General features: G+C 35.0%; 1 protein-coding gene across 3 annotated transcripts; it reads left to right on the plus strand.

Annotated features, from left to right (window-relative positions):
- The first annotated feature begins 256 nt into the window (after positions 1-256).
- On the plus strand, positions 257-7486 carry LOC140980997 (protein NEOXANTHIN-DEFICIENT 1). Of its 3 annotated transcripts, XM_073447185.1 has the most exons (11): positions 257-386; positions 1528-1628; positions 1718-1801; positions 1920-1983; positions 2189-2235; positions 2639-2693; positions 6351-6389; positions 6621-6789; positions 6902-6974; positions 7043-7099; positions 7178-7486. In XM_073447185.1, the coding sequence occupies exons 2-11, from the start codon at positions 1531-1533 to the stop codon at positions 7362-7364; spliced, it is 873 nt and encodes a 290-aa protein (XP_073303286.1). In that variant the 5' UTR covers positions 257-386; positions 1528-1530; the 3' UTR covers positions 7365-7486. The 3 variants fall into 3 exon arrangements, with proteins under 3 accessions (XP_073303286.1, XP_073303287.1, XP_073303285.1); XM_073447186.1 differs by lacking the exon at positions 257-386 and having other exon boundaries at positions 1360-1595; XM_073447184.1 differs by lacking the exon at positions 257-386 and having other exon boundaries at positions 1514-1628.
- Positions 7487-10877: the final 3391 nt, after the last annotated feature.

The following is a 10877-nucleotide window of genomic DNA, read 5'->3' on the forward strand; positions in this document are numbered from 1 at the left end:
ATACAAAAGATTTCACTTCGGAAGACAAACTTTGTTTTTTGGAGTTTGAAGTTATATCGTGTGTGTGTGTGTGTGTGTGTGTGTGATGATGATGATGATTCATTGTTTGACAGATGAGTTTCTGTAATTTCTCTTGGCCACATACATGTACCTTCTAATAAACCTTGAGTTGTACCAAATTTTTTTACGTTTGATTTGGAATTAATTTTAAATTGAATTAAAAGATATTATGACCATAAAAAAAAAAAAAGAAAAAGAAAAACTAGTTACTTGCAGTCCACTTTAAAAATCATTCCCTGGGTTGGGGTCTCCCTATTTTCTCTTATCCGCGAAGTGAGGAAACTGAAACAAACTCTTTCCTTTCCTGGGACTAATTTTAAGGTTTGGTTTTTGGCTTCAGCTTTCTCTTTTCATACTTTTTGCTCCATTTTAATGTTTATTTCGTTTGTTTTTTCCATCTGGGATCTCCTAGTTTCTCATTCTTCTCCAACTGTCTATGCATTTTAAAATTGTGAAGACATGATGTTTGCGCATTGTTATATGTACGATTGATTCTTGAACCTTTAAAGTTCGATTGAATGCCGCTGAAAGCCTGATCGAGCTCACTAAATTGTCGGCCCTTTTTTTAATTATTAATTAATTTCAAGAAATTATAAATGATTGTTTTTAATTCTGAATTAGCTCAAGAATAAAATGCGCGCGACACTGAAAACGCCCTTGTTGTTTCTCGATGGAAGATGGAAATGTGATATTTCGGGAAAAAAAATATTCCCCAGGTTTTTATCGCCTACAAACCTTGTAGTTTACATTACCGGTGGTGGGAGGATTTGGGGGTGTTGTGGACATAGGTAAATGGCATGGTCCTGATTTATCTGAAAATAATGTTTAATTTCTTCCACTTGGGTAAAACAAAATTCATTCTAATGTCATGACGGAATGCAACTTTTTCGATTATGCTATAAACGGTTGGTTATGCTTCATTTTTGGAGTGTGTTAATCATCAAAACTAACCACACAATATACTTATTTTTGCATGTGTCCATCGTAATTTAGTAGTTTCAAGGCTATATTTTAATAGTAATGTAAAAGTTTATTTCAACTTGTGCAACTTGCATGTACTTTGCAAGCTACGGTTTGGTAATAAAAAAATTTTGGATGCTTTTCTATGTTGTCTGCTGATAAATGCTAATGCATTAATATATAATATAAAAATTAATTTATTCAATTCCAACTTGCTCAACTTGCATGAAATTGTTCCCGGTGCTTCTCTCTGATACCTTTCCGTGCATTTTCACCACTGAGTCTTACTTCTCCAGGATAACCAAATTACTGCTCAAGGTTTAATCCTGTGCATTGATTGGATTTTCCATCAAATGAAAATCACACGACAATGTTCGATTGTCTGTGTGTGATCTTCTTTACATAGGTGTTGGTGCTTTGGAAACAAATGCTGTGTTTTTTAATCCAAACTTCTTCAGTGGCACCATTTGTGTGAGATCTTAGCAGAATAACTTTTTCTCACACGAGACTATGGAAACTAAAGAAACGATCTCACGGTTAGAATACGGAAAACCTCCATGGGTGTTCAAAGGCAGGCAAGTGTCGTCCCATGCTTTGGATAAGCAAATGTACCTTGGAATACCTGTTCCTTTCTCTTGATATGTAGATGGAGAAAGGAGTACTGAAACTTGCTTTAGCCATCTGTCTTGATTTTCAGAGCCTTATACCAGCTCCATCTTGTCAAGGCAGAGACAGCTCGAGCTTTCATTCCAAAGGAGTTCAAATTAGTGGAGGCATTTGGGTATTATCAATTCTATCTCATTTATTTTCATTGTACTATTCAAAAAAACATGGAATGCATGTAAAGTTCTATATTTCTCCTGATCTTTATTTAATACAAATTGCTATATACTCCGCAGTTATACGCTTGGTGGATTCTTTCTTGCTAATTACGAGGACAGCCCTGCTGGAATATTTGATGAGGTTGCATTTGTTGTACTTTATTTATCTCGTTATGATAAACCCACGTGAGGCAGCCTTGTAATTGGATTTCAAATGGACATTCCAGCAGTTGCTTGGAATGTACATATCTGTTTAAGAAAAACAAAGGGATAGAAACACACAGTGCTTTGAGCATGATTCTCAATTGACTGGGATTTTGTTCTTATATCAAACTTGTGCTTCTCAGCTCGTGGTGATTGCAGGAATTGTTTGGAATCCACCTACATCTTGTGCGTAAGTGTCCTATCGTATCACTGATTGCCCTCGGTATCATGCCCAACAAATATGAATGACATGCTTGAGTTCATACTTGTGTTGTCCATTAGATTGACTACTTTTTAGTGCTACAATCCTGTTGTGTGGACATGAGTTTACTGCTCTACGTCCCTGTATAAGTTGTGGGTCATCTTATCCAGGACAGAAGGCATAGGTTGCATTTACATTCATGCTTTTCACTTAAAAGAAAAAAGAAAATTCCTATTTTGGGAAAGCTACATCATACATGAAATTTCACTTTTTTTCTGGCAGATTCATTCACCTATTATTTATACACCGCACAGAGAAGCCAGCATATTGATTATAGCTGTCTGACATATGTCTAGATTCTTATCGTACATTATATATAACTTGACAACAGATGGGCTGCAAGAGTGCTAGTGAACAGTGACAAAGCGTGTGTCCATGGCCGAAAGGTAATATTTTGAATCTCGGATTCAACATTTATCGTGCTTTCTTTCAAAGAAACATCTTCAATTAAGGAGAGAACTTTTTGAATCGATTGATGCGAATTTTGTGTTGGGGAATTACACCCCCGAAGCGATGCCAAACACGACGATAATAGTACCCCAAAACTTGCGGAATAAAATAACCAACAAGAACACAAAGATTTACGTGGTTCACCCAATATAGGCTACGTCCACGGAGCACTGCAACTTTTATAACCGGAAGAAATATTACAACAAGTGTATACACCAATACACTCAATATTTCTCACACTCCCAACCCGAGTATACCGAGAAAATAATTTCTCTAACTCACACAAGGAGAATTCCCGCACTCAAGAAAAAAATACACTCTTTTTTTCTATGCACTCTCTTTTTATCAAAGCTAAAAAGCTTTTGATTTTGGGATACAATAACTGAAGGAATTGAGCTCTATTTATAACTAATTCCCTCCAGCAATTTTCTTAACAAAACCGATGTGGGATGAAAGTTATTTTTAATATTTTAATAAATGTGGGCCCCACCCACATTTATTAAAATCTCACCTAACAATTCTCCCACTTGAAGACTTGATTCCAATCATGTCTTCACACAATCAGTGCAGCAGCTCATACCTCCTTTGTTAGTCCAGGAGACCAACTGAAGTCAAACACAACTTCAGTTTTTCAATGATAACAGCCTTCGTGAGCATATCAGCTGGATTCTTGCTTTCAGGAATCTTATCAAGCTTCAAGACTCCATTCACTCGATCTCTAAGAATCCTCATTCCAAGGATTTGTTTTGCAGCACCCAAATCCTTCAAAGCAAATTCCTTTGATAACTCTTTCTCGAGTTTATCAATCTCCTCCAGACAAGCTCCTGCTATCAACATATCATCTACATATATCAGTAGTATGATATAATAACCATCAAGCTTCACATAACAACAGTGATCAGCCTGATACCTCAGAAAACCATCATTATTCATTACACCATCAAACTTCTTGTACCACTGTCTTGCTTGTTTGAGACCATACAAGCTCTTCTGAAGTTTGCACACTATTTTCTCTTTCCCTCGTACTTCAAATCCCTGTGATTGATTCATTTCTTCATCTAGCTTTCCATGAAGAAACGCAGTCTTTACATCCAACTGCTCCAGATGTAAATCTTCATTTACCATCAATCCAAGTACACTCCTGATAGTAGTTAACTTTACCACCAGAGAGAAAATATCAGTGTAACCAATGACTTCCTTTTCACCTTTTACCACAAGTATTTCTTTGTACCGCCTGCTACCGTTATGTTCTAACCAGTACTCCCACTTGCTATGTAAAACCTTTTTACCTTCAGGAAGTTCTGACAACTCCCACATGTGATTGGATGACAGTGAATCCATCACATCTTCCATGGCTAACTCCCACTGTTTAAAAGTCTCAAATATCCGATTTATTTTTCACAAAATAAACCCAAAATTTCCTGCTCGAATCGTCAACAGTAGTGCCATAATATCTTGAGTGATCTCCAAGGGATGTCACAGGAGATGGTCCACATATATCAGTATGTGCCAGCTCCAAATCCGCTGATTTCGGTTCTCTAACCTCTTTTGAAAAGCTCACCTTTTTCTGCTTTCCAAAAAATACAGCTTCACACAGCTTGTTTTCAACGATCTTTAATTCCGGTAGCTTTCTGTTTGAAACAAGCATCTTCATTCCCTTCTCACTCGTATCCCCAAGCCTACTATGCCATAGACTTGAATTAGCTCCAGCATCCACAGCCGCTAATTTATTTCTCAAACTGGAAGTCATATAAAGTGTTCCAGTTTTCTTTCCTCGAGCAACAATCATGGCTCCCTTTTTCACTTTCCAGGAACCATCACCAAAGGTCACCTTATGACCTTCGTCGTCAAGCTGTCCTACTGAAATCAGATTGTGTGTCAACTTTGGTACATGCCTTACTTTGTTGATTTTCCAGACAGATCCATTTGTCATCTTCATCCGGATATCACCCATACCAACAATTTCCAAAGGTTTTCCATCAGCCAGGAAAACTTTTCCGTAATCTCCCGCAATGTAATTATCGAATACATCACGATTACCAGTGGTATGAAACGAAGCTCCCGAGTCCATAACCCAAGAATCAACCGAGCTTTCCATGGATAGTAATAGAGCATCATGTACCTCCTCAGTAACAACATTAGCGTCGTTCTTTGTTGATCTGCAATTCTTTTTCAAGTGACCAGTCTCACCACAGCTCCAGCACTTCACATTCTTTTCAAAATTGCTTTTGTCTTTTCCGTTTCTCGACTTGGATCTACCATGCCATTGGTTAAAACTCTTTTCGTCACTCCTGCCCCTTCCTCTATTCTCGAGATTTAGAGCAGAACTTGATGATGTTCCTTCACCAGAATCCATCCTGCGAACTTCTTCAGCAAGAATTTGATCTCTGACATCATTGAATTGTAGCTTTCTTTTTCCAACAGAGTTACTAACCGCTGCCCGCATTGGTTCCCAATTGTCTGGTAAAGACGCCAAAAGAATAAGTGCCCGAATCTCATCATCAAATTTAATTTCAACCGATGTCAGCTGTGAAACAATCGTGTTGAATTCATTGATGTGTTTAGCCACCGATGCATCTTCTCTCATCTTCAAGTTAAATAACTTTTTCATGAGATATACTTTATTATTTGCTGATGGCTTTTCGTACATGTCCGACAAAATGGACATCATCTCCTCCGTTGTTTTTGCCTCCGCCACGTTATGTGCCACGTTCTTCGTTAGGGTCAATCGTATTACACCTAACACTTGTCGATCAAGAAGCTTCCAGTCATCATCCTCCATCTTTTCCGGCTTCTTTCCAGATAGAGGTTGATGCAACTTCTTGCTATACAAATAATCAATAATTTGTAGTCGCCAGAACGTAAAATCTGTACCGTCGAACTTGTTGATACTCGGTCCCGATCCATCATCTCCGGCCATCACTTCTCTAGCCTTAGCAAAAAGTCTAAAAAATCTTTTCTGATGTGGAAGATCAGACAAAGCTGCAACCACAGAGCATACTCAGAATTCTTAAGAATTTTCACAACAAGGCTCTGATACCAGTTGTTGGGGAATTACACCCCCGAAGCGATGCCAAACACGACGATAATAGTACCCCAAAACTTGCGGAATAAAATAACCAACAAGAACACAAAGATTTACGTGGTTCACCCAATATAGGCTACGTCCACGGAGCACTGCAACTTTTATAACCGGAAGAAATATTACAACAAGTGTATACACCAATACACTCAATATTTCTCACACTCCCAACCCGAGTATACCGAGAAAATAATTTCTCTAACTCACACAAAGAGAATTCCCGCACTCAAGAAAAAAATACACTCTTTTTTTCTATGCACTCTCTTTTTATCAAAGCTAAAAAGCTTTTGATTTTGGGATACAATAACTGAAGGAATTGAGCTCTATTTATAACTAATTCCCTCCAGCAATTTTCTTAACAAAACCGATGTGGGATGAAAGTTATTTTTAATATTTTAATAAATGTGGGCCCCACCCACATTTATTAAAATCTCACCTAACATTTTGATCACAAGTGCATATACATACATCACATCAAAAAGTTTCCAGTGACAGTTCTTGTATTTTGCAGGATGTAGGACTTCCTAGTCAAGTTGCCAAATTCACAAAGGTGAGTCACAAGCATATTGATTGCACTGTAAATGGTAATGGAACTATGATTTTACACCAAATAGATCAACATTTTATGGTGTTTGTGAGAGGTGTATATTTGTTTTCTGTCTTTGTCCAGAGTTTATTCACACAAAGATATATTGGTGTTTGAGGCATTCAATCACGTCACTATGTTACTCCCCTTTTGAAACTGCTGTTGTTGAATGTGATGTGATTTCTGTCAAACCAGATAGTTACAGCACTTCCTGGGACAAAGAAAGGTGGATTTGGCAGATTTCTCAGCAAGATCAGCATGAAGGATTCTCCTAGTATTTCAAAGACTTGCATAGATATTCAAGTGAAAGAAATGAATAACCACACGGCAATCAATGTGTGCAGTATCAACCTTAGTGCTGCTGGTGAGAGGATAGCGAGATTTATATGCACTTGTGAATTGGCATTTAACTGTCATTTACTACTTCTGATCCTCGTTTTTCTTCATGTATGTATGCTTGATTTTCTAAAAAAAAGTAATGACAAAACCTCCGGACGACTCGAAAAAGTGGATGGGCCCAGCAATCAAACTTTCCCTCCCAAGCTTTAGGTAGCTAGCATTATTATTCTACGACAACTTTTTATGATATATGAATCACGTGAGTTTTGTGTGTGCAGTGGGCGCACAGAATATAATCCTCACCTACTCAAGTACTGTTGCCAGATCGAATGCAGGTTTCGGTTATGAATACGTATGGCATCTTTCTGTCTGTGGTTGTATTTGAATTCGAATTCTAAGTTGTGGTTTTTCAGGTTAAGAGCCGTGCCAACAGCAAGAGTTTCAGGACCAGGTCCTTGTACATTTGACAAGGACAATGATACAAATGAGGACTTACAAAGAAACCTCAGCATTGCTGTGATGCTGTCTAAGCCAATATTAGCTTTGGAGTTTAACACTCTGAAAATGAAGGTGGAAGCACCCACTGTGGTCTCCCAATAGTCCACCGTCCATGCTAGTTTTATTTTTCGATTGTAAGCACTAAAGATCGTGACTTTTGTTACACATATTTATCAATATGGTCACCTGTTGTTTCGTCAGTTGCTGGTAACCACCTCTCCAGACCACTACCTATGAAAAAAACCTAAAGCTCTGATGCTAACTTTCTAATAAAATATTAAAACATACCCAAAAATATTAAAGGTGAGAGTTTACAGAATTTTTATTTAATTTATTCATTTATCAAAATATTATAATCGTTTTTTTTAAAAATCAAGATCAACACGAGATTATAACTTTTAAATTTGAATATGTTGAGCAGAAACATAAGTTAATTTTGGGTTTAATAAAACCAAATAAATTATATTTTTTACGTGAAAAATGATTATTTTTTGTTTGAAGGATGAATATATTATTCTTTAACCCACGTGGTGTGTTTTTGAGAGACCTAATACAATACAATACAATATACTATGTCACTTAATTTTTTGTTTGTCTATGTATTGGTGTAACATTTTTGACAGATAAGCTCTCTTTAGAGTATAATGTTCATAAAATCTAGGAAAAATTTGGTTAAATTATTATTGATTTATTTTTGTAATTCGATACTAGACCTATTGTGTCTGAGGTTGATTTTATATTCTAATCAATTTATAAATTTTGTTTGCAAATAATCACATCCATGTCCTGTATTCTGTATTGATTTCATTATTTTGGCTAATAATCTTAAAATATATTCAATATACTCATTACGTGATTTTTTTTCCAGATATGACTATTGATTTTAACGACTTGAATGTGCTAAAGGTCACTCCCCTAGTTATCAAGGTCATTGCTCCTGCTGGTACGATGCATGTGAGCAATGCTGATAAGCCGGAGAAATTCGACGGCTCAAATTTCAAAAGGTGACAACAGAAGATGTTCTTTTTATCTCACCAGTTTGAATCTAGCAAGGTTCCTCAAAGAGGATGCTCCCAAACCAGCTGAAGTTGACGGAGATGTACAGACTACTAATGCTATTCATGCATGATACCATTCAGATTTTTTGTGTAGAATTTATATAATGAATGGTCTGACTGATTTTCCATACAATGTGTATAATGAAAAGAATATGACTCGAGTATTGTGTGAGTCTCTGGATAGAAAATATAAAATCAAAGATGTTGGGGCCGTGAAATTTATTGTTGGCCGATTCTGGGACTACAAGATGGTCTACTCCAAAATGATGATCAGTTAGGTTCAGGAACTTCAAGTGATCATGCATGATATTCATGCGGAGGGCATTATGCTGAGTGAAACTTTCCAAGTGGCGGCTATCATTGAAAAGTTGTCTCTGGCTTGGAATGATTTCAAGAATTATGTGAAACAAAACGAAATGAAAATGAATGTGGAGGAATTAGTTGTTAGGCTTTGTATTGAAGAAAACAACGAGGTATTTGAAAGAAGGTTTCTCAATGCTGTTATGGCTAAAGCCAATATTGTCGAACAAAGAGAAAGCTCGAAGACAAAGAAATTTACTTGTGGAGGTTCCGAGTTGGGATCTGAGAAAGATATGTTCAAGAAAACATTTCTTGAGAAGTGCTACAATTGTGGCGGTCCAGACCACAAGACTTTTGAATGCAAAAGGCTGGAAAAAATCACGAGGTTAATATTGCGGAGGACATATCTAAGGATGTTTCAAATATGAACATATGCATTGTTATTTCTAAAGTGAATCTGATAGGGTCGAATCCAAGGGAGATGGGTATCTATACTGGCACCACCATCGTGTTTTCTCCGATACGAGCATATTTACATCTCTTGATTAATAAGAGAATAATGAAAAAATTTTAATGGAAAATTTTGATACCTCATATATCAAGGGACATGAGAAAGTAATCTTGAAGATGACATAGAGAAAAAACTGACTCTCAACAATATGTTGTATGTGCAGGAGGTTCGAAAGAATTTAGTGTCTGGTTCGCTTTTAAACAAGTATGACTTTTGCATTGTCTTCAGATAATGTTTTTTTTGTCTAAAAATGGAATATTTGTTGGTAAAAATTATGTAATCAATTGTCTGTTCAAACGCAATGTGATATCTATTAAATCAGTGATTAATGAAATTAATTTCTCTGCTTACTAGCATGATCTTTCAATTTGTGACATGATAGATGTAAGGTCCAAAATGTGATAACGTAATCCAACTGCATGCAAATCTAGGAAAAAAAGACTAATTAAATTGTTTTAATTGCATTTATTGAATGTGGCAGACATGTTTACATGTTTAAAATATTGTTTTGTATTAGAATGTATAAAACTGTGTTTTAAAGATATTCGAGACACGATCAAGGAACGGAGACCGATGACCATACAGAAAAAATATTTTATTAAATGATTATTTTTAATTATTTAATATATGATATATTATATATGTTATTTTTGAAAATGATGCTTTTTGATATGTTTTTACGCGTCGAGTCGTATTTTAAACCGATAATCGATTTTTGAAGAAAACATGGATTTTTTGGAAGCTTGGTTAATATTTTCGAAAACTTTCCTAAACAAAATATTTTACTTACACTATAATTGGCCTAATGAGCATATTATATTAAGATTATTGAGCCTAAACTCCTATCCAATTATTTATATCAAATTAGATGTTTTGAGTAATACTAATATGTTATGGGCAGTATTATTTTATTTGATTTGTAATATACAACGGTAAGTGAATTTATTTAAAATGAGAATTTAAATATAATTGAGATAAATTATTTTAAAACAATTATATATGCAAGCTAATATAAATCATTTGTTAAATTAAATAACTTTTAGTTATGCTACCGACAATTTTTTTTTTTTTTAAAAAAAGGCGAAGCCCACTAGGTAACGCAACTCAAAATATATATTATCATTTCCCGTAAATTAACGAGATGCGAATGTATTGTTTGGATTAAAATATGTGGAATTTATGTTTAATTTTATATAATTTTTTTTAACATGATAATCATCGTTAGATTTATTAAAATTTAAAATCCAATTATAATAAATATATGTCTCGGTGTTAACCTAAAAAGAATCATTATTAATAATATTATTATATATTAAAAGTGAATTGACAAAAAAGGACATAAATATTATGTCAGGCGTGACGTAATTCTACCTTGGGAGCCGCAATCACGTGATTATTTTTTATTCTTAATAATTAATTATGATGGAATGTATTTTTCATGGTCCACACGCTAACATAATTATCTCTTTATTTATTTATTTTTTATATTGTATTAACAAAAAAAAAAAAAAGCCTTTAATTGCATTTGATTTGATTATGGGGTAATTATATATTTACAAAATACTCAATTAACGGTGATTTAGTAAACAAACATGATCTCTTTCATCAATTACATTAATCTCCACATGAAATTTNAAAAAATTGCAAATTATGCTCCTAAGTTTTAAATTTTTGTTTACCAATAAATAAATCGGCTAAATAGTATCTTTGATTTCTTTAACGTTATATTAGAATGAGATGTTGTGA

Source organism: Primulina huaijiensis, chromosome 7, assembly GCF_012295235.1.
Source record: "Primulina huaijiensis isolate GDHJ02 chromosome 7, ASM1229523v2, whole genome shotgun sequence".
Lineage (NCBI taxonomy): Eukaryota > Viridiplantae > Streptophyta > Magnoliopsida > Lamiales > Gesneriaceae > Primulina > Primulina huaijiensis.